A 22,448-nucleotide genomic window follows, 5' to 3' on the forward strand; every position below is an offset into this window, starting at 1 on the left:
ACTGAGGACTACCGTTATTCCCAAAGGCGGTGAGTAATAGACTCACCTTACGTGAATATACTGTACGGGCACCAATAATATACGAACACACATCGAGGACCACGGAAACCTTGACACAATTAACACGAAATGTCTCGTTGTCCCCTGTCCTCAATTATCGACTACCGCACTAACACATGCGGTGTGGTGAACTTTACTTTGAAAATCCACCGAAGTTTTCGCAACCAACATCGTGTAAACAACAATAGAAATTCCCTTACTTTACATGTCCCGCGAGTAACTTTCGTGATGGTTTTTCGGATGTTCAACATCAGTCGAGAGGTATTTGAATGGACTCTGCCGAGACCTGACGGAAGCTCACACTACTGGAGTCTCCGGTAGCGCGGACACAGACCGAGTGAGAACACACAACACGTCCCATCCACTTGCTCCTGACGTTGGCTCGGACAAGCTTCGTTCTCTACGCAAAGTCTTCATAAAGAGGCTATGCAAATTAGATTGCAAATACAATACCTACATCAGTCTATAATATAGCTATGTATGTATGTATGTATGTATGCATCTATCTATCTATCGGACTACAGTTGACTATTTTTATTTTTATTCTGTGCTCTCTCTCTCTCTCTCTCTCTCTCTCTCTCTCTCTCTCTCTCTCTCTCTCTCTCTCTCTCTGTCTCCCTCGGTCTCTCTCTCTATCTCTGTCTCTGTGTGTCTCTCTGTCTCTCATCCCGCCTCCCTCACCCCCACCCTTTCGCTTTGGCGTGCTTTCGCCCCCACACCATTATATGACTCGCGTTTTATGACAGAACAAAATTGCATCACAGGCAGCACTGTTTGCACCTAAATACAAGCATTTCATAATGGAAGACAATTGAATTATGTGTGTCATGGATTTAATTAACTGTGAAAGAAAATAAGAATGTCACTTGCTAACATGAATAAACTAATATAATATGAATACACTTTTATTAATAATACCTCATTTAAACCTGTAAGAGAGCCTTTGTTGATCTCATATACATTTGCTACACATAGGCAGCCATTGTAATTTAATGGATTGAATCTCCTAAATATATTGTTTTGATGGGCCCAAAAAATGGCATATTTTGTTGTTGTTGAAGGAGGGGACCTACGGAAGGGATTGATTGTTTATCAACAATCAATCAAATCCTTCCTTCCAACTCACTTCATCTCATGTTGACACTTCTTAGAGCCTAACACCTGGTTTCCACGGCAACAAGAGACGGTCAATGATAGTTCTAACGGAATCGCCACATTGAGAAAATGGAATAGGAAAGGAGATGTGCTCGCTTCAGTCAGGAGCTAGCCATACCGACACTCTAAAGGGTAGAAAATAGGAAGTTTGCAAGGCTATATATATAGAACAAGAGGATACTTCAAAAGAGCTTAGAGGTCAAGGCAATCACAGTCACGTTGATTTTTGTTCTTTTCTCCTTTTTCATTCTTTCATTCAGTCTTTCTCTCTCACCCTTAACATAAGAGGCCGATATACGTGCCACTAGTAGGACACTAGCAGCCACATGCCCTTGGCTCAGGTTTAAATTAGAAGAGTCATTGGGTTTGCCTGGGAGCTAATTACACCAGCTGCCCCAGCTAAACCGCTAATGGCAAAACAATTAAAAACAGTTCTAAGGCTAAGACGCCGGACAGGGTAATGGGGGGGGAAGAGGCAAGGACGTGCAGCATTCTGTTTTCTGTTTAGAACGATAAAAGGAGCCTCCTTTGCCCTTCACTAATGCGAGCCGGGACCTCTCCCCCTGTACGTCTGCGCCCCCAGATAGTGTCCCTCCCGACGCCGTTTCATTTATTTTCCCTGTCACAACTGGCACATCATACAGCAGCCGGAACCACGTGTGACAGACGGCCAGCGAATGAGAAATCGTTACTTTCCACGGAGGGGTGACTCCGTGGCGTGTGATGGATACGTTACGGGGAGAGTGCAGGGGATTATAAGATGGCTTTGGCCTACATAGCCACTGACGACCGGGAGGGCGATGGTCCAATCACGGTTTAAAGGGGCAGGGTGTGGGATTAAGTGGCATCTAGAGGGGAGGTTGCAGATTGCAACTGACTGAAATCCCCTCCCTTTCCAACAGCGTAGGAGAAGCTATGGTGGTACCTGTGCTGATCTTACGGCGCCAGAAAGTTCATCCACCATGATGTATCAACTATGTGCGCAAGTGATGAGGTTCCTTGATAGATTTATAAATAGTATTAAGTTATTTCATCTGTAATACTTTAGTATAGGTCGTGGCTTACATGTCAGACAATGACATTATGACAAAAAATGTAAATAAAGGCGTTCTCTCTAGGTCGTTTTTTGCGTTCTGGGTTACCGTAGAGACACGGTGGTGCAGCTTAGTGGGCTCAGTGGAAGAGGACCCAATCCCTACATTCAAAGGGCCACTTCTAAGGTAACAAAATCTCATTGATTCTTATTTACATGGGATTGTACACTAATTAGGGACCGAGCCAAAACTGGCAAGGTCCCTATTGTAATTTAAACATTCTTATTCATTTTTGTTCAATTTCTGACAAGTCCATTCCGCTATAGACGCAACTCAATTCTACACACTGCTACTTTAATGTAATAAATATGTCTTTGCGGTTTCTGTTAAGGGCTTGTGTTTAGCCCGCGGCTAGACAGCCCAAGGCTACAGACTGAAGGCTTTAATTTGAAATGTGAACCACTGTCTTTGGTTATGTGATCAATTAAAAGAAAGAAACTGCAGGTGTGTGGTATTGTGTTAAGTCAGAACATGTTGATATTAATGGTGATATTCTACTGTAATTAACTATTGTGTTGCTGATGCAGGTTGTTACTGTATGTATGTACAATTTGCAAAACATCATAATCATATCAGCCATTATTCCATTGTCACGTTTCAATTCAATGGAAAATATCCCAGCATTTGAGCAGCACCCTTGTGACAAGCAAACTCATCCAAAATAGAAAGTATTGAATCTGAAACCCTTGAACATGCTTTTGGAATAAGCTTCATAGATAAGGCCATGGATTTACATCCATCCCCTGCTGCCTTTTCTTGTCTAACGGTATAAACATGATTTAAATATAATACATTTAGTATAAAATGTAGTTTCAAAGTCAAGTTAAAGTAAAAGTTCATCATATGTACAGTATATAAACTATAAGGTCATTGAGATGAGATGTCATGTGAAATGCAGCAACAAATAGGTAGAAGGAAATATCAAACAAATAAGGTAAAAAATAATATATACATCATAAATATAACACCAGTGGAATTATACAGAATGTAAAAAATATAAAAAGAGTATATCATGTCTATTATGGTGGTTATAGACCAAGGGAGATTTTGAATGGGCAATAAAGAATATAAACATTAAAGGGGACATATTACACCACCAGGTGTGAGTGTGAAGCTTCTGACATCACAGGTGGGCGTGTCCACCTGGATGAGTGCTGGATAGATCGGTCCACCAGCCTACCCAGTGGACTGTAGCAAAGGTTGCTCATCTATCTGTCATACATCTAGGTGGACACGCCCACCTGTGATGTACAAGGTCATGGGTTCCGATTTTTATTCCCGAAAAAAATACCTCAACAATAACAATGCTTACTACAACTACAGCTACTACTAGGTATGACTACTCCTACTACTGCCACTGGCCTACCAATACTAAGCATAATAAACATTTCCATTATAGCTCATAACCATCATACGGTGCTGTTGGATGGTTTTCCATAGAATAATAAAAGCAATAGTCTCTAAAATGTGTTTGTAATCAGAGCACAGTGATACGGTGTGAGCGGTGAGGTACAGGAGAAAGGCTCCTCTGTGAAGCAGACATTAGTGTGAAATGAGGCTGAGCAAAATCTGAAATCATCAGCCCGGGCCTGATCCCAGGACGATAACGCACTGCCCACGCAGCAGCCACGTCAAAATGACTCCTGTTGTACTTTTGTTCTCTACTGCTTACATTCTTTTACCCCCAAAGAAGGAAAAAGAAAAAAAAAAAAGATTAGTTGTCTAGGGAAAGTTTGACAAATTGATTTTTGGTGTCAGGTAAAATGGAGCCCCTTCGCCGCACACGTGAGGAGAAGGGCAAGTACAAGTGATTGACACGTGTGATTGGATTCCGGATAATTGTGCAATCACGCACGACACCGAATGGAAGGAAGACGGGGCAAATTATTCATTATTTTGTCGACTTTATCAAGGGGAAAAGTGTTGCACTGTGCGGAGACGAGCTGCTATGCGTGTGACAGAGCTGTTATCGTTCGGTCTAGCATCGTTTCTCTGTCACGTTGAGTCACTGCGTGGTTTCAAGGTTGGACGGCTGATACAGATTCATAATAAGGTTTCGGAAATGTAAAGGTGTCAGAGCACGCCTCAACGTTATTGTCTTGTGCGCTCGCGGATAAGCCGTGATGTATATGACATGCTTCCTTTGGACCTCCTTTCTCAGTCCCAAATTTCCTAGTTCATTTGTGGGTTCTTTTTTTTTCTTTTTCAAGCTGTCACTCATCTTTGTGTTTGGCATTCTCCTCTCTCCCTCGTCTCAGACCCCTTCTCTCTCTTCCTCCCTCCCTGTCACTTCCTCACCCCTTCTCTCCCTTCTTTCCTCCCTCTCTCTTCCTTACCCCTTCTCTCTTCCTTCCTCCTTCTCACAGCCTCACCCCTTCTCTCCCTTCTTTCCTCCCTCTCTCTTCCTCACCCCTTCTCTCCCTTCTTTCCTCCCTCTCTCTTCCTCACCTCTTCTCTCTGTTCCTTCCTCCTTCCCACCGCCTCACCTCTTCTCTCTCTTCCTTCCTCCTTCCCACAGCCTTACCCCTTCTCTCTCTTCCTTCCTCCTTCTCACAGCCTCACCCCTTCTCTCCCTTCCCTGCTCTCCGCCACTCCCTCTCCCTCTTCCCTCCTCTACACCTCCTCTTTCTCCAATCATCTGTTGTTTTCCGCTGAAGGTTACTCTTGCCTGCAGGGCTATGGAAATATCAGAAAGGCCCCACTCTATTTCCAGCTACGCAAATAGCCATTTCCCGCCAGAGCAAACCCACTTTCTCAGGGTTGACCTGACACCCCCCAAACTCCACCGCCATCCTCCTCCTCCACCCGCTCCGCCTAGCTCCCGCCCTGCTCCGTCTCAGTGTCAGGCGGTACAGCCACCACTTGAACACTTCTGTCCTTTCATTATACGGACCTATACACATGTGTAGGCGGTTCTCCTCCCCTCGCCTCTTCTCACCTCCTCTCCCTTCATCTTGTCTCCGCTCCCATTTCTGCTTTCTGCCACTCTTCCCCTCTCCGCTTCTGTCGCCCTCTGCTCATACCTCCTCTCCCCTTCTCTCGTCTCCCCTCCCCTCCCCTCTCCTCTCCTACCCTCTCTACCCTCACACCTCCTCTCCTCACCTCTCATATCCCCTCTCATCCCCCCCCCCTCTCCTTTCCTCTCCTTTCTCCTCTCCTTTCCCCTCTCCTCTCCGCTCCCCTCTCCTCTCACATACCCTCTCCTCTTGTCTCCATCCTCTCTCCTCTCCTCTCCCAGCTCCCATCCTCGCCCTCTCCTCTCTTCCCCTTCACCTCTCCTCTCCCTTTCCCTGTTTTCCTCTCCTCCTTATTCCTCCTCTTCTCTTTATATTCCCCTCCTGGCTGTCTCTCTTAAAAATGACTGCTATGAAGGTTTTGCTCCCAAAGGAATTCATGTCTGTTCCCCCAAACATTTCATATACACCCCCCTCTGTCTCTCCGCCTGGCCGCTGCTGTGAATTAGCTCTCTTGTTTAAGTAAATTTCTGTTTTATTTTTTTTCTGATTCTATAGCGTTTTTTAGTAACAGCCACTTCATTAATTGAAATCTGCATTCCAACAGTAATATTAGAATCACAAATGTATTCACCAAAGAAACGTGCACGGACAGGCCATGTATAGTGAACTCATCAGCACTCGGCAATGGAGCCGAAATCACTCTATTAATCATGAAAAAAAAAAGAAGAAGGATGTATTATACCTTCCATTCCACTACCTGAAACAGCCTATTCATATTGTAATTTAGATGTGCCTGCTTGAAAAGGAAGAGGAATACTGTTTAACCACACAGAATGAGAAAGCTTTCAGAGTGCGGTATGAGGAGCGGTGCTTCCTTCTTTAATTCACGGCCGCATTAAATCTGAATCCATTATAGCTCTGTCATGCAGTAGGCCTCAGAGCCCTCGAGTGATAAATGTCCTCTTCCAGGGTTTTGAATGGACGTGTTAAAACAAGGAGGAAGTGAGGTGTTCAACGGAGGTGATACAGACATGGGCCCGCGACAACGGAAGCATGCGCATTTGCACGCCTGATGTCATCGTCATCATCCTCATCATCATCATCCTCATCACCGGCATCATCCTCATTGCGGTTTTACAGATTCACTAAACGAGAAAAAGAGACACTTTTTGCTTTTGTTTTGTGTTTTGCTGTAGACAACGTTGTTTCTTTACTCTCTGACTCGCTCTTTCTCTCTCTCTCTCTCTCTCTCTCTCTCTCTCTCTCTCTCTCTCTCTCTCTCTCTCTCTCTCTCTCCTCTCTGCCGTCACCTCGACCGGCCCTCGTAAGGTCGGCATAACACACTCGTTTCATATCCGCATAGTGTGAGGTCTCGGACGCCCTGCCTCACTCCCTCTCTCTCCACTGCCACACACCACCACATCACCCCCCCCCCCCCCCCCCCTAATCTCTCCTTTCAATTTCCTGCGGCCCTAGCAAGACAATGGCGAGCGACGTCAGAAGACCACGCGAGGAGACTGCAAAACTGAGTGGTGGCCTCAAAAGACACACACACACATAATTCTCCTTCCACGCGTTGGGGAAGGTTATGGAGACACGCACATGCACATGCGCACATTTATATGTACTTACACAAACATACACACACACACAACACACAACACACATACGTGGGTACACACACACACACACACACAGACACACACACACACATACATGTGCACATACACCCTCACACAAATAAACCATGTCTGACAATAAATGGTTGACACTCACATAGATTAGAATAATGCTTTGTGTTATATCTGTGGGGGACGGCATTAAAACGTGTTAATGCAACTTTATTCAACAACCTGTTTAAGCAGTACATAATAATATAATGTGTTCACAGTTATTCCTGGTTGCTTTAATGTAACGGAAAACAAACAAACACTTTTCTCAAACTCGTGAAAAATGTCTCTAATGCAAATGGGACTGAACAATCCCGATGCAGTTTGTGCTCATTTATCTCGCCATATACTCTGCATTATTCGTCTTTCCGAACAAAGAATATTGCCACACACTGTTTCTCTAACAAGCTGTGACTGGGTAATAAAAAAAATTATTTTTGACAGCTTTGTTGAAATAATTGGCAAGCCTGTTTGGCAAATGGGGAAACGATAGACTGTTAGCCATTCAAAGCGACGGAGATTGACAAGTACGCTGTTCTCCATCCAAAATAATTGAGAGGGAGGACTACAGATACAGGCGAAACAGAGTGAAAGGAAAGGAAACACACACACACACATACACACAAATTCACACACACATACATTCATACAGAGTTCAGTTGGCGACAAAATGATCAATTTTGTGGGAACAAGGCCTCCTTGCCTTCTCTTGGTGGTTCAGAGTCTGATGTTCTGGCTGTGTCTCGGACATTACACCCCTCTCTCTTCAGACACAATACCTTTAATACTGGCCATTTATGGGTGAAACAAGACAGAGAGACAGGCAGGTTGAATTTGATTTTGGAAAACCAAACAAAGGTGATGGCGGGGTCATGCACGTATTACGCCTACATGGGGAAACAAACAGTGACCTTGGTTTGAATAACAAGGACAATAGCTAACCTGAGCATGTCTCAAGGTAAGAAATACGTTTTTTCGGTGAATAGACATGACTGTGGCGGCTCACCATGTTTCCATATTAAGCCGCAAAGTGTGTGCCTCCCTCAATGAACTCTCTCTCAAGATAAAGACACCATGTGTATGCTTATATCACAATGTTCTACGATCTACAATGTATCCATCATTCAAAGGGTTTCACAGAATCATTAAACTGCATTTAACTCTTTGCAATTTCCCAAAATGATTTATTAATTTAATGATAAAAGCTTTTAAATGGTGTAGAAATATCACAAGCGCATCCCTTGGCGAGAGAATCAAAGCCCTATCCCTTGCACTGTTAGTGCTATGATCTACCAGTTGAACTACATTCATATGCTTAATTCAAATACTTGATCCAAAGGGACTATGAGAGTAAATTCAGACACACGTCACTAAAGAGCAGTGATCAGGGTGTGTTGGAAAACAGGACATCGTGATTAGAATGCCTACAGGTATCGCCGCAGACATCGGGGATTGAACCCGGTATCTCTTTGGTGGCTGGGGAGTCAGACATCCCATCGGAGTCGCGCCAGGGGTATAGTGCAAGTCTATCTGGCATTTCCAGTTGAATTCAACCCTTAAAAACATTAACAGGGCGGCAGACTCAGAGATGAGTTCAGCAACATGATGTTTGGTGATGCAACATAAGGAAAGGAAAAGGGGGGGAGGTGGTTCAGAGGAGCAGGGAGCGAGGAGCAGGACCGACCGGAACCCTGGGCCAGGTCTAATTGGTTCTGTCAAAAGTCAGCCCAGCGGTTAATGTAGTGGCGCTATTAGAGAGGCCTTACTGCCTGCAGGCCACAATCTCTCCAACTATGACGAATGGTTTCATTTGGTCATTTCATTACATATATATATATATATATATATATATATTAGAGTTGTGTCTCTTTAAGATAACATTAGGTTCTGGGCAGGTTGTCCTCTGTCCCAAGTCAAAAATGATTAATGACCAGTGACCAGAAACGCATAGGCTATAGCCTATAGTCCCTTTGCTGCATTCGGATATATGCTGTTTTGGCCGTTTTCTCTCTCTCTCTCTCTCTCTCTCTCTCTCTCTCTCTCTCTCTCTCTCTCTCTCTCTCTCTCTCTCTCACACACACACACAGGGCTGGCGATTGCCCCCCCCCGTCAACAAGCACGCCAGCCCGTAATCCCGGTAATCCAGTACCTCCCGTACCCCCCCCCCCCCCCCCGTCAACATTTACGCAAGTCCGCAATTCCGTACCAGGAGGGGGGCGCTAGGAGGGGGTCTCGCCTAGGGCGCAATTCAGTGTAGAACCGGCCCTGCACACACACACACACACACACACTTACACATTTAGTTTTAAACATATTATGAAAACAACACTTTTCCTGGGATTTGGGGTGTTGTTTTGGGTCTCTGGTGCTGCCACACGCATACAAACTTTGAAATAAGTCTGTACCTGCTTTTCTGAGTGAAATATGCATTTCTGAAAGTACCCCGCCTACAGTTTCCAGATGGGCGGGTTTCGGCGCGGACTCTTACGTAGGAAGCAGGCACATTTGAATATTACCACCCACTTCCCCCCTCATAATATCATCCGGAGGCGCACATAGCTTTTGGCCGTGATATTCAATATCATATTAGATATGGATACCTATATATTATATTATATTATATTATATATTATTATTATTATTATTATTATATATTATTTATTATATTATATTCTATTATTTATTATATTATATTATATTAAATTGATATAGAGCTCCGGGAGTCCGCAAACGGCAACAATCACTTCTCCTCCATGCTGCGGTTCACTCTGACAGCTCATTTGTATGCAATGGGCAGCAGCTCATTTGCATTTAAAGCTGCAGACACCAGAAACAGCACATTCTGAAGGGACTGGGACAGAGGGAATTTTTTTTTATTAAAAGCTATTTCCAGCAAACAGCTTCAAAAACATGTTTTCTGGAACTCATATACTATGTTTACTTCTTGGAAAAACATCATAATATGTCACCTTTAATTAAAAATAAATATATCCTGCAAATTCTATTCGGCATTCTACATTCTTTCTCCTCTACTGCTTGTTCACGGCATTCTAGAGGAGATAAACTAAATTGTTTCATCCGTCTATAGAACCACTGTATCCACAGATAACTGTAGTCGTAGTAACCACTGACGCAGCAGCTGTTCAGCGGTGTCCCTAAATTCACCTGCAGTGTTTGTTTCTCTGAATCAACTAGCTGCCTTATAATCCTGTTGTTAAATCTGACCTAGCTTCCTACGTTTATTTTGCAGTTCACACGCTCAAACACGCCAACGCATACACATACACACACATAAAAATGTAATGTTTATCTTCTAATGCCCATCACACTAAATAAACCTATGGCATGACATGTAAGATATAATGATTAAGACAATTGAGATGCCATGGGTTTAATGAATGTGTTTTACATGGTGTAGGCCTACAATGCTAGACAAGTTTGCAAAGATGCTACACAGGGAATATTTAATAATTCAATGCAGATTGATAACAGGTATTAAAGACTGTAGACTGAACTTCATTTCAATAAAGGAATAGAATGTCATTATAATGACATCTTGATGATTGATATGTTAATATGTCTAACACATGGAGAAATTTTCAGGTCTCCCGCTGAAAGTGATGAGCTACCCTGAAAATAACTTCATGGTGCGTATCTGAATAGTACCAGATATTAACTGCATGTGCCTCCCTGTTGTCCAACGCCGGGTAGTGAAGAGACAAGATACACAGAGCTGTGGTGTTTAGCGGTTGCCTGTTCAACTATACAGAAAAGCGATTGCTTATCAGCGTTCGCTTTTGACATCTTCATATTTGCTTGCTTTCTTCTTCAGTGTCCTTGGTCTGGAAAAGGGATTTGTTCCTCACAAGTCTATTATGAGGTTTCATCCGGCCCTTGAAGTCCCTTATCAACACTCCTTGGACTTCACGTCGCTTTGGTTGAGTTATTGTGTTCAACAAGTGTGGCCATTTCACCCCTGAGCCCAATTTAAAAACAAGTTGTGCAACAACATCATAAAAATACAGCAAATGTTTTTTCCTGATGACATATTCTTTATTTGAATTGATGTATCTCAAAGCAACTAAGTCATAAAAGCAGAGGCTTCTGACAACAGTTCCTTGTGTTTGTGTCCATTCCATTCGTTTGTCTTTTTTCATTATTGTTTATTATTGTTGAGTGAGGCCAACATGAACACCACCAGACAATCAGACAGCACCACAGTCCTCTTCCTGCCAGACCAACAAGCCTCCCAACACACCCAGAGGGCTGAAGTTCATTTCACCTTCTGTCATCATCATGGATGGATGGCAGACAAATGCCTTTGTTTTAACCAGCAAGATCCATAATGTGTGATGTGTTATATACTAGTATGCTTATGCTAATACCAGCATCTTAGTTGTGTACGTGCACTGGTACAAGAGACGTTAACCCTCGACCACTCTTGACCTCTCTCACTCTTGTCTATCCGTTTTAACATCAACACACACGCACACACACACACACACACTCACTACACACATAGAATATACCCTACACACATGCATACACACACACACACATACACATACGCTGTGAGACAGCTTGGGCAGCTGGCAAAATAGTGTGGGAGTCCTGGGGGAGCCTGTCTGTCCTGTTGACCCGCCACCGTGTACACACACATCATACAAGATGTTGGTGTCTGCATTATGTCAATGACACTGTATTTTGTGCGTGTGTGTGTGTGTGTGTGTGTGTGTGTGTGTGTGTGTGTGTGTGTGTGTGTGTGTGTATATCCATGGGTGTGTAATGCATGCATGGTGTGTGGATGGTCTTGGTGCATGTGTGTGTGTGTGTGTGTGTGTGTGTGTGTGTGTGGTGTGTGTGTGTGTGTGTGTGTGTGTGTGTGTGTGTGTGTGTGTGTGTGTGTGTGTGTGTGTGTGTGTGTGTGTGTGTGTGTTACAAGTCGTGAAAGTGGTTATTGCTCATTACTCCACCACCTGGAGAAAGCTAGCACTTTGGCTGAAATATTTCAAATGCTTGTGGTGCCTCAATCACTTTGGGCTACAGAGGTCACCTACTAAATAATCGATTCGAATGTTAGTTTCCAGACAAGCTGAAAATACCTGCCAATATAAGCAAATTAACATGCTAGGTTAATGCCAAGCATAACCAAATTAAACGGGTTTCAAGTCTATTCATGAAACAAAATGATACTAACATTGTGGTTAATAATAGCTTTAAGACGAATATGAGGCACATAATTATAGCCTTGAAACAGACAAACAGACAGACACACACACACACACACACACACACACACACACACACACACACACACACACACACACACACACACACACACAGAAAGATAAAGAGATAGGGGGATACATGAATATTCACATGGTGTACACACACACACACACACACACACACACACACACACACACACACACACACACACACACACACACACACACACACACACACACACACACTATCAGACGACGAGATCATCCTTTGCAGCAGTTGTTGGAGCTGCAGTGATTTCAACGCAGGGACTAATTGCGATTAAGCGGGTTGCGCAGAGGGTTGGGTTTGGGAAGCGAAGGGAAGTAATCGTGGCTGATTATAGAGCCTGAGGCTGATGAGAGCCAATCAAAGACCGCTCCTCTCCTCTCATCCTATCCGAGTCGAAAGCACGAGTACAGCAGAAGGGAAAATGACAGGGAATGTTTTTTACAAGAACAACAATAATCAATCAACATCATCATCAAAGTGGGAATGTCTAGCCTATCCTCCTAAGGTGCGTGTTGAGTCCAATTTGTAGGCTATTTTTGATTTATGCTGATACCATAAATCTAACAAAAGTTTAATTACACTGTGTAGGCCAACCCCCTGCATTTAGTTAGAATTTTTCCACATTATAGTCGATATTGTGTTGTAGAATCACGTCACGCCGGACTTTGTTTCAGACATGGCTTCGAACCGTCGTTTAGAGGACGAACATAGAAACAGACAGCGGGGGTAATTGCCACAGTGACACTTGCACTCGGCAAGAGCGTCAGAAGGAAGACCGCCCGCTTACCCAATTAGGAGAAGCAACAGTGACATCTCGTGGTCAATTGAATACAAGTAAAAATATAAAACAGTAATATTGTAGTGGTATAATTCCTCAATAAAATATTTTGATATATTTTCTACTCATTATACAGCTATTAGCCAGACTACTATATCTATATATCTATCCATCTATTCTTCCTCGTTGTTGTTATTATTAGGAGGCAACCTGCTTCATTTCACATGTAGATATTGACTGACCCACAGTATAAGATGACATTATTTTTTTTATTGAATCTTCGTTGACAATCGTAGTTTACAAGTCACTTTTATTATTATTTCACACGTCAATTCATATAATCTATCTTTTTGGATAAAAGTACTAAAGTACAACTTGAAAAAAACAAAACATCTTAGCAAATAGTCAAGAGAAGACCCGCCCTGTCCATTGCGTATCGTTGTCTGCAAACCGTACAATAAACCGTCTTACAACACCACCCCCCTTCTTCCTTGTGTTTGAAGGAGCCCAGAACAGCCACCTTAGGTGGCGTGTAGCATTCACATTGCCACATGACACTATCCATCTATCTATCTATCTATCTATCTATCTATCTATCTATCTATCTATCTATCTATCTATCATTTTCAAACGTCAATTACCGTCTGAGGTTTCCACAGAAAAGGTGAAAAGACTGGAACAGAATAAAATGATTAACCGAAAAAATTCCCTGGATGGATTGGCTCGTGGATAAGCAGTCAAAGTTACAAAGTGCAGGCATAACCAGTCACCAAATATCACTGAACCGTACTTGCATGCACTGCAGGGACTGGAAATGGATATGTAGCAGCAGGGACTGCGAGTGTAAAACATGAAAAACACATGAGAGGGACTTAAATATTTCATAAAATCCTGCAAGCAGGAGGAAGATAAATAAGTTGAGCAAAAATTTGCCTAAAGATTACCCACAATTCCCAGCAGGAAGAGCAGTGTCAATTAAAAGGGTCTCCAGGACGCTCTTTGCAGTATTCCATGAAGTTAAAGTCCTCGACAACGAATGGAACCTTCTTCCACTGCTTAACCGTTGTTCGGCCTGCCGGGGTGTCCAGGGCAAAGGCCTTGATACTTACATTGGCAAGCAACGCAACCTTCTTGTACAGCATCTCATATCCCCATTTCTGCAGAAGCATGCATTCCAAGAAAAAAAAAAAGTTGTCGTTTTCTGAAATCACTGAGCAGCAATATAAAGTGTAACCTTACAGACGAAGAGAATTGAATGCTGAATGCATCTCGATGCTCATTAGTCATTAGTAAGTAATACTTACATAATGTAATACTCAAGTAATATAACAATATTAATATATGCAAATGAAAACATACCAGGTCGCATTTCGAGCAATTGATGGTACAGCCAGGTTCCCAGTCCACAAAAGTCTTTTCAAAACGGATTACCCCACCGGTCTTGTAGTAGAGCCTTAGACGGAACCAATATTGTGGTTACGGATCGATTTGTGATCTTTTAAAATGATTTGTAGACCCAAAAAAAGGCTGTACTCACTCGAAATTAGGGTTGACGTTGACGTAGTGGGTATTGTCAATGAGTTGGATGTCGTCGCCCGTGGCCACCGGAGTGAAGCAGTTTCGACAAAGGATCTTAATAAAGGCGCTGCTGTTAACTCTCTTCCTTTCTTGTAGATTTATTGCAGCAAGATTCAAGCACATCATTGATTCTTTTTGAATCTCAGCGATCTAGATGGGGAGAAAATAGGGAAACGGTGACCAGGGCTGTCCCAGGAATACTACGCTTTTACTTGGGCTTTTTTCTTACAAAGATACATAAATAAATACATCATTAGAATTATTTATTTTATTTGTTTGTATTTTTATATACCTATTTATTGTACTGATCTTCTATTAATCTTGAGTTCCTGATTTATTTGTATGCATGAAACTTTAAAAAACAGGATTATCAACTGGGTGGGCTGGTAGGTTGATCTATCTGTCATTCATCTGGGTGGACACACCCACGTGTGACATCACTATAGGGTGGATCCTAAACTTGAAACCCCTTGGTTCACATAGAGGATAGTGGGCTGGCAATCTTAGAATTTTATCTTAAAGGGGTAGTTCTGTCATTTTGGACATCGGACCTCATTTCCAAGTGAGCCAGTGTGTTATTTATCATTGGAGACCGTTTTCAACACTTCTCATTCAGTCCTTCTAGTTGCAGAAATCACTGGTGCTAGGCTAGCGCAAGTCAAGGGGAACTGCTAGCCTGCCAATAAAAACAGTTTTACCCACTCCACAGTACATCCGAGGCAAACCAATTATAACGCCAGACTATCTATATAAATGTCTGTATTGATAGAATAATGATAGAAATAAAACTATCCTTGTATCACAATGATCGTATTACATTTTGAGGGACTTCCTCAGCAGCAGCGGAATTTCACTTTGCTCCGGTGTAGCAACCAATTCACTACAGCAGAATGTAAACAGAGAAGCGCACTCCAGGTAATATCAGTCTGCCGCTGCCGTAGCCTGCTTCCAACTACAGGGATTATAAACTAAATGCAATGCGATGCAAGGGTAGTTTTATTTCTAACATTATTCTATCAACACAGACATTTATATAGATAGTCTGGCGTTATAATTGGTTTGCCTCAGGTGTACTGTGCAGTGGGTAAAACTGTTTTTATTGGCAGGCTAGCAGTTCCGCTTGACTTGCGCTATCCTAGCACAAGCGATTTCTGCAACTAGGACTGAATGAGAAGTGTTGAAAACGGTCTCCAATGATGAATAACACACTGGCTCACTTGGAAATGAGGACCGATGTCCAAAATCCCGAACTCCCCCTTTAAAAGCGCATTGAGTCTGTACTCTCCACCATATTAAATGTGCTATACAATAAAACTTGACATGACTTGACTTACTTTCTTGCGGAATTCCATGTGAGGCATCTCTTTGATTGCTGCGATGGCTTTTGCCATCAACTTCACCCTGACGCCGTTTATGAGCTCCCTGCGGACCTCTTTGCTCCCCTGCTGGGCGACCACGGAATACACGCTGTCAGTGGCCCGGGCGCGTCCCATGGCCTGCGTCTGGGCGATCTCGTTGGTGAGCAGCCCGTACCGCACCACCAGGTTGCATTCTGGGATGTCGAGTCCTTCTTCCGCCACACTGGTGGAGATCAGGAGGTTGAGGGAACCATTGCGGAAATTTCGGATTGTGTCTTTTTGCTGATTCTGAACCACACAGACAACACAAGACGACAACACAAGCGTAGAAACAAAAGAAAATGGTGAGGGGATTACGGCCAAATGTTCTTCTGAAAGAATCTTGTTAAATCCATCCCTAATCCTAACCCTGAGGAAATAACAAACAGAACATACCTGGGACATGCAGTTGTTGCCACTGCCTGCGCCGGTCAGAATTGCCGCTTTGATGTTGGCCTTCTGCAGGGCTGGATTACCGGACACCCAGTCTAGCAGGCAGTTGGTGCTGAGCCGGGTCTTGGAGAATAGGATGCCCCTGGAGCTCTTACTCTCGCCAAACTGATCCAGGAGAGTGGTCTGGAGCTGTGCCATCTTGGGGTTCTTATAGCGAACATCACTTGCCAGACTCCTCAGCGTCTCTTGGTTTTCTGTTTTAGGCACAGGACCAGAAACATCAATCGTCAATTTGAAATAAAACTACAACACAATCATTTTAATTTACAACTGTGAAGAGAGAAATGCATAAAAGCTGAGGACCCTATGACGTGAATTCTTCTAAATGAAATGATGAACATAAATACATAATTCTAGGCAAAACCTGTTCACAACACGATTGCCTCATGATCACTCAAATGAACTGGTTAAAGAATTAAATGCGAAATGTGTTGAACGGTGGCTTGTAACACTGCTCTCTCACTTCTGAACAGCTCTATGAGGAAGCGGTCGGTCTTGTCGATGGCCGTGTCTTCCTTGGTCCTGTAGAAATCCCCCAGCGACTTGTAGGCGTCAACCATGCGCAGGGTGTCGTTGATGAGCAGGGCATTGTTGTACTGCCTGAGGTGGAGCGCACATTGTGCCAGCAGTCGTTTTCCTTGTCTCACACCTTGTCAAGAGAAACATACACGCGCGCACACACACACACACACACACACACACACACACACACACACACACACACACATGCCCACACAAACACAAGAATAAAATAATTTATAAAGGACAACGCCCTGGATGGATTTAATCGTGGATGGGTGCATTTTATTCTTTTATTATATTTTATTTCTTTTATGGAGTAAATATCTGCAGTAGAAAAGTGAAATAGTAGTGTTTCAAAGTCAAGACACATGGTCAGTCGCTTTAGGTAAACGTGTCAAAGCAACAAAATAACATTTTAAGGTGGTTTTGTAAACTTGGGTGGGAAATAGAGTAGGGGTTGTGGATGTCTTTACCGCTCTCTTCTAGAAGGACCACGTCTGCCTCGTAATCCTGTGTGCCGATCTCCCGGAGCTTCAGGCTAGGGGACGCCAAGAACAAGTACTCATGGATCTGCAGCATCATAGAGGTTAAATGATCTCCAAACGGATCCTACGGGTCGGGGACAAACAAACAAACAAACGTGTGTCTTTCTTCAACACCAAACATAGATGACATTCAAATGATGTTCAGTTGATACGGTGAAATCTGAACTCACCTCGGGTCTTCTCTCCACGATGTCGAAACTGGTGTGAGGCCTCGGCACCTTCGCTGCCAGCTCCGGGGCATGGACTTCAGCCGACACGATGGCCGAGTCCAGGTTGGCACAGATCTGGATCCGGAAAATGAGAGGGGTCAGGTCATTGTGACATAATGAGAACACACATTAAAGTCCATCGATTTAAAAGTGCTCTGTGTAAGACTGAGAGATATTTCTTCCCATTTCTGGCCCCTTTGGCCGGAGACGTGAACCGCAGCTTGCTCGAGCTTTGCATTTAGCGTACTGGAGTCATGCTCCATGGGTTGAGACCATAACAATTATAAACCAATGTTAGTTATAACATAACGACTTGAGCCAGTCCAGGATTGGATCTAGGATCTCTCCCAGCTAATTTCTGCCCAATAAGGGTATCTTTTCCGTGATTGGTTCGACAAATCCATCTTACCTGATAATCACAATTGCGTGAAATGAAATAGTTGTCAATGGCAGCGAGACTTAGAGAAGGGAGGGAGCAGGTAGGGAGAGCAGACTATTTTTTCTTGCTCTCTTCTAGTCTCTCTCTCTCTCTCTTTACACCTTTTAATTACCTTACCTACAGTGCCTGTATTGACAAGTACCTAGGAATCTGTGTCTACGTCGCTTTGTATAAACACGTCTGCTTAACGATGACATGATCACAGTAAACAGATGTGTCGAGGCAGCCCAGACCTCCATGACGTGTTCCACAGCCTGCGGTAGAGTATTGGCGCCGCCCGGTGACGCCGTCAGCCCAAGGATCTGAGGCAGCTTGCGCTCTCCTCTGAGCTTCCTGCCGATGTAGCGTCTCATGATCTTGTTGTACACCGCCTCCTTGTGGGTGTGGTGACACTCGTCGATGATCAGCAGAGTTATGTCTGCAAGGAGAGAAAAGAACAGGGCCAATGGGCGGGCGTTGAAGACGATGTTGAACGATGTTGAACTCTGTACATATATGTTGAGAAAGGCTGTATAGTGGGTTATTTTAAATGTAGAAGGAGGTCGGAGTGTTTAAGTGTTTCACTACTTCATACTTCATACTCATACATGTAAAACTAATCAAATCAAAACTTTTGAATGTATGCACTTGACTACTACTAATTAAAATACAAAGAGAATATTACTTTATTCTGACTCCCTTAATTACTCTTCACAGCTTTGAAGAACTTCGGTCTGTAGGATACGACTTGGAATTACTGTAATTAGGTATTTAATGAGTGTGCATACCTCTTCGTATTTATAGCGGATATCATGTTTCCGTGGTAACACCTCTCAGTCCCTGATTGTGCAACATATAAGTAAGCAGGTCTCCAAAAAGTTTGGAACTACTTCACCCATAGGGGTGCTATAAATCTGTAATATTCAAACGAGACAAAATTTGAATGTGCTTTGATTGTGCTCAGCCTCACTTCCAAGCTATATTTGTCTTCGAAATTAGGAAATGTAAATATAAAAACAACCTTAAATAAACCCACGGGACGTCTTACCAGAGAGCTCAGCGTGTCTGTCCTCGTCGGGGCTGGCCAAGGCGTTCTCCAATATCTGTGCTGTGCAGATGACGAGGTCCGAGTCCTCCAGCACGGCACTGAAGAAGTCCTTCTCCTCGCAGTCTCCACTGACCTGGACCAGCTTGTACTGTCTGCCCAGGTAAGGGTCAAACTCTTTGGTGTAATGTTGTGCCACCAGATGTAGCTTTAGGAAATATCAACACCTGGTCAATAGCAGTTGTTGAATTATTTTTGCAAAAGGTATTGTAAGAGTAAGAACATGGATACTTGAACAACATGGAATACTGCTATTTAGTCACCAAGGAGCAGGGTGGGGTAGGAGAATATTGCTATAGGATGCCTACAGGTGGGGATCGAGCCCAGAACATTCTGGCTGGGAGAAGAACACCCTAGCAACTACACTATCCTAAGGCCTATAGATGCAAACATGAAAACTGAATCCCACTTAGGCATGGACTCATACCTTCCTTCATTCATGAATTCATTCATATTTGTATCTTTATGGATAGACTGTACATAAGTACATATTTATATTTATTGACAGACTGACAGGACTTGGGGTATATATAGATATCCAAAAAGTTTGGTGTCGACATACCCATAGGGGGCACTATAACGACTGGTCAAATTCAAACGATCAACCCTTGCTGCTGAAACTTGGTGTAAATGACTTTTTTTTTCATGCTGAACATTTTGCCTCTGGACCAATAATGTCCTTCAGGAAAGATTTTGCTGTACAATGAACATTTTGGAATAAATTCAAGAATTGTATACTTCAGAACCACCACCTTCAAATGACACACCGTTTTCATGCAAATTATATATGTATTTAAATCCCAAGGTTTTAATTGTGTAAAAAATGACTGAGTTATGGCAAATCCAATAGGCCTATACGCTGATAAGCAAACACTATCCTATCAAGTGTGTGTGTGTGTGTGTGTGTGTGTGTGTGTGTGTGTGTGTGTGTGTGTGTGTGTGTGTGTGTGTGTGTGTGTTGTGTGTTGTGTGAGTTATGGGAGACAAACAACAGTGCTGAAGAATAAAGACAGAGGCATAGTTCCGTTGTGGAGTAATGACTACACCCTTGATCCGCTTGAAAAGGGCCACCGCAGGGATAGGCGGTGCATGGGCTGTGAATACCTTGTGTGACTTCTTGCAGTCCTAGTTTAGAATTATATTCTCATTATCTTGGTTTGGGTTCTGTTCTCTGATTCTTACCTGTACCCCTCCAGTGTACAATTATCACTGCTGTTGCTGCAATAACACCTGCATTTACCTCCAGGGATAAATTCAGGTTTATCTTATGCTATATGTCATGTCATATTTCATTGATCTATGTATACCTTGTTAACCAGGACCACCACCTTGGCCTTGGAATTCGTCTCCAGGTGTTTCTTGGCCACGTAGACGGCGGCCCGAGTCTTGCCCCCTCCGGTGGGCAACCAGATGATGACGTTCTCCCCCTGAACCGCTCTCTCCACCACTTCCTCTTGGTACCCGCGCAGCTGAAGGTCTGCCATGCTGTCGGTCGATTTCTGTTATGTGCCGAGAATTGCGTCAGCATGAATTCAAAATAATGATCACTCAAATTGTCTCAAATTGAGAGATTCAAGTGTAATAAATATGACGTAGGCCTTTTATTCCAAGTGCAATGCGGTTGCTAAATTTGCACAATTTGCTAGATGAGTAGTAGTGTAACAGTGTTTTTTTTACTTATAGTAGTTGGTGTTATTATTTGTGTGTATGTGTGTTTATCTGTTGTGCTACTGTACCTGTATGTTACCTGGCTGCAAGACAAGTTTCCCTTAGGGGACAATAAACTGAAACTGAACTGAACTGAACTGAACTGAACTGAACTTTTAGGGTTTACTGTTAATGGGTTAAAGTGAGTCATTTGAAATGACTGAGTCATGCTGAAACGACACACACAAAGGATGTTCTTTCAACACGGTATACACATCTAAACACGGGTAACACTTTACAATAAGGGTATGTTGTTTAACATTCATTTACATCAGTTAATGCAGTTTAAAGCATTATTGTATAGAACTAGCGAAGGGGTTAGGATTAAGGTTGATGGGTTACAGTTAGGGTTAGCCTTTACCCTATTAAATGAATGGAAATTAATGAATGCCTTGGTTAAAATGAACAACATTACCTAAGTTAACATGAACACCATTATTAAACATGAAAACCTAAAGGATTACTAGACCATTAGTTAACGGTTAATAACTCATGTAATTGTTAGTTGTTGCTTACAACTGCATTAACTAGTGTTAATTACTCTCATTGTAAAAGTGTTAGGCTACCTAAACGCCTAACAAACGCCTATGATATAGTTCATTAGTAGGCCTACCTTGGAATAATAAATAAGAGGTCTTGATGCCTACTTTATAATAGGCAATGCCTAAATGCCTAAACATAGTATCTTAAAGTTGTTCAAAACGGCCTAAGAAAAAGCATTCTTAGGCTGGTTCTTTAAAATGTCATCGTCTTTGTAAGCAGATATTGGCCTAATAGTAGTAGGCCTAACATATGATACAATATGATATATTAATAGTAAAGGTTAGTAAGGGTGTCGCAACCCATCCAGACACCTCCAACGTTTACATAAACATTCAATCGAATAATAATAAGAACCAAATCTAGACCTAAAATAAAAACAATCACCATTAATAATCGACATTGACCCTTTCTTGAATTCAACATAACAATAATCCAAGATCGTAAGCTTACCCCTTGGGTCCGATTGAGTATTCTGCTGTGTTAAGTTCAACTCCGCGGTCCTCTCTGTGCCCTAGGACTGGACTACACCGCTTTTAACAGCTGATTGCATTGCTGTTGTACACGGGGAAACGAAAACGAAAATGTCTCCGCACTCCTCTATACAGTGGGCCATGAAGGGAGGCTACACCGCTTTAAACAGCTGATTGCATTGCTGTTGTACACGGGGAAACGAAAACGAAAATAAAATGTTTCCGCACTCCTCTATAGGCTACAGGGGACCATGAAGGGGGGCTTCTGAGGTACAACCGATGCAGTGACAGGGGCAAATAACCTGCTTTGTCAATTACTTTGAACGTATTTTTCCGTCTAATAATTAAAAAAAGTGTCCAGCAAAAGGCAATTACTTTAACGTTACATTTGAAACAATGGTGATAGGACCTTGAAGCTCTGAAACGGGATTCCCCTTAAAAGGCACTAGTTGGGAAAACATAACTTAACACTGTGCTTCTGGGAATTTGCATCACTGAGAAGGGTTCGTT

The 22,448-nt window shown here is 42.9% G+C and overlaps 1 protein-coding gene across 1 annotated transcript; it reads right to left on the reverse strand.

Annotated features, from left to right (window-relative positions):
• Positions 1–13,241: 13,241 nt before the first annotated feature.
• On the reverse strand, positions 13,242–22,059 carry dhx58 (DEXH (Asp-Glu-X-His) box polypeptide 58). The gene is made up of 12 exons (XM_084488697.1): positions 21,919–22,059; positions 20,526–20,717; positions 19,162–19,366; positions 18,368–18,552; positions 17,657–17,770; positions 17,415–17,550; positions 16,883–17,068; positions 16,363–16,613; positions 15,904–16,215; positions 14,529–14,719; positions 14,351–14,444; positions 13,242–14,148 (listed from the first exon to the last, which is right to left on the reverse strand). The coding sequence occupies exons 2-12, from the start codon at positions 20,700–20,702 to the stop codon at positions 13,963–13,965; spliced, it is 2,037 nt and encodes a 678-aa protein (XP_084344823.1). The 5' UTR covers positions 20,703–20,717; positions 21,919–22,059; the 3' UTR covers positions 13,242–13,962.
• Between the last annotated feature and the right edge of the window lie 389 nt (positions 22,060–22,448).

Source organism: Micromesistius poutassou, assembly GCF_964030765.1.
Source record: "Micromesistius poutassou genome assembly, chromosome: 1".
Lineage (NCBI taxonomy): Eukaryota > Metazoa > Chordata > Actinopteri > Gadiformes > Gadidae > Micromesistius > Micromesistius poutassou.